The 2500-nt window shown below is 47.4% G+C and overlaps 1 protein-coding gene across 1 annotated transcript in view; it reads left to right on the top strand.

Annotated features, from left to right (window-relative positions):
• Positions 1–149: 149 nt before the first annotated feature.
• Positions 150–2500, top strand: part of LOC135196317 (homeobox protein SIX3-like) — a 29573-nt gene continuing 27222 nt past the window's right edge. Inside the window, 1 exon segment of the mRNA XM_064223063.1 lies at positions 150–1042. Within this exon segment, the coding sequence (XP_064079133.1) occupies positions 390–1042 (653 nt within the window). The 5' untranslated portion in view covers positions 150–389.

Below are 2500 nucleotides of genomic sequence, written 5' to 3'. Positions count from 1 at the left end.
GTCAAGTCCGTCCCTCCGGACCAATCATAACCGCGGTTGGATTGTAGGCGGGACGAGGGTAACATCCCCAACCAATCCCGATCTGTTTCGCCGAACAACAGTTGTGATGGGGATAAACCCCGCCCACCTTCGCTACAGATCTTTCACGGACACTGTTCAGGTCTCCATTACTACCTCGGCGCTCGCGCTGTCAACATCACTGAGTTGGATCTGGTTTGAAAGGACGACTGACGCAGTTTCTCTCTCGAACATGATCCCCACCGCACCTCATGACTTGTGATCTCGTTTGTGTCCATTTCTTATGTTACTGTATTTGTCGATTCGTGTGTCACTACTTACTGCCCACAGGAGACCTTGTGCTGTGTTGAACACTTGATGCAAGAGTAACCATGGTGCTTGGACTAGCTGCAAATGTTAGTGCATCGTCGGGTAGTGGAGGTAGCTCGGGAGGTCCTGTGGTTCCAACGCCCTTAGTCGCTCTCCCCACTCTGTCCTTCACTGCTTCTCAAGTGGCGGCCGTTTGCGAAACGCTAGAGGAAAGCGGCGACATGGAGAGACTGGGTAGGTTTCTGTGGTCTCTGCCCGTGGCCCACCCCCACCTCCACGACCTCAACAAACACGAAGCCGTGCTGAGAGCGCGCGCCCTTGTGTCCTTCCACGTGGGGAACTTCCGTGAGCTGTATGCCATCATAGAATCACAGCGTTTCTCTAAGCCGTCGCACGCCCGCCTGCAGGCCCTTTGGCTGGAAGCCCACTACCAGGAAGCCGAGCGCCTCAGAGGGCGACCCCTCGGCCCCGTCGACAAGTACCGCGTGAGGAAGAAGTTCCCCTTCCCGAGGACCATCTGGGACGGCGAGCAGAAGACGCACTGCTTCAAGGAGAGGACGAGATCGCTCCTGAGGGAGTGGTATCTGCAGGACCCTTACCCGAACCCGAGCAAAAAGAGAGAGCTGGCGTCGGCCACGGGCCTCACGCCCACACAAGTCGGTAATTGGTTCAAAAACCGACGGCAACGAGACAGGGCGGCTGCTGCTAAAAATAGGTAAGGGATTTTGAACATAACTCAATATGCAAATAAGTCGCTCATATTTTCCCGACAGCGGAGCAGTTTTCGTAAATAGCGCGCCGCGGGAAATATCAACGCGTAACACGACGGCGGCATTTGCAAATGTTTCTGAGAATGTCTGCCATAGAAATGAGTCATGCGGAAGATACTTTTAAAATGTATTAATTCGTGAAATGCGTTTTATCTTTAACCTCGTGATCTTATCAACTGCTGTCTATTCTTATCACTTAGCGCCGCGGAGAATTGCGGCGGCCCTGTCCCCCAATAATAAATTCACATTTTTCGAAAAGAAACTCTCATCCCGAATCAGTTATTTCCCACCATTTTTATTTGTATATTAATTTATAGTCCGTTAAACCACGAGAGCTAAACGATCCGTGAAACAGCCCTTGGTAAAACTATCAGCGAAGTTCCCTCATCGTTCCCAATCAATAAACTCTTCCTCCCCCCCAACCCCGTCGTACCTCACCCACCCACCCCTCCCATCCCCCCCTCCCTGACCGATTCTCTCCCCTCCTGTTCCACCACCTCCAATAACCGCTTTGATGACCCGGAAAATCCCTCACCTCATCAAATCCGGAGTTAATGACGACGATGGGACGGTAATCCCGGATTAATGCCAAACCTAAGGAAGGGATTTAGGAGTGTCTTCTTCGCCCTCTCTTCCCACCACTCTTCCCCCCCCACCCCCTTAACCCCCACGAGACGAGGCTCTGGGGCTGATGGATCCCCTGCCGTTTCGGACGTTGTCCTATTAACATCCGAGTCGTTTATCCAACGGTGGATAAACGAGGCAGCTAATAAGATTCTCATAAAGTCTCTTGCATTCTTTCTCTTCCCTGAGGAATCTTCATCTCTAAATCCGACTCTTGTTTGCTTTCCTTCCTCCTCTTTCCAGATCGGATGGAAATTGTCTACAGATATTCAGAATTACTGACATTTTCCTTAAGAGTGTTATATCGATTTATGTAGTTCACTTCAAACTTATTTTATCATGATTTAGATTCAGAAACTTGCGTTCGGTAAGCTGTCGCGTGTCCACAAGGCTTAGGGTTAAGTGGGCGGCTTTGTGTTTTCTTGTAAAATATTTTTTATTTTATTTTAGAGCAAAGTATAAAACAATATTTTATTCCTGAGGACAATTGTAATTCTAAGCGCCCGGAATCATATCCAAAACCATTTATTTTAAAACTGAGAAAATCGATTATTCTGAGAAAATTGATTATTTTGCATGTCGTTATTGAAGAATGTAACTTCCAAAAGAATTCAGTTGAAATACGAAGAAATAAGAGATGGTTTTTAAGAGGAAAGAAATAAGTTCATGCATTTTGTCCGCCTCTTATTTCCTGATTAGAATGTCCTGATATTTAAATGGAAGAAAAAAAAGTTATTAAATGTAATGGAAAGTATCATAACCCTTTTATTAATGAAGCA

The sequence above is a fragment of the Macrobrachium nipponense genome, chromosome 17 (assembly GCF_015104395.2).
Source record: "Macrobrachium nipponense isolate FS-2020 chromosome 17, ASM1510439v2, whole genome shotgun sequence".
In the NCBI taxonomy this organism is placed as follows: Eukaryota; Metazoa; Arthropoda; class Malacostraca; order Decapoda; family Palaemonidae; genus Macrobrachium; species Macrobrachium nipponense.
The sequence above is the reverse complement of the archived record's forward strand: the minus strand, read 5'-3'. Positions and strand labels throughout refer to the sequence as shown.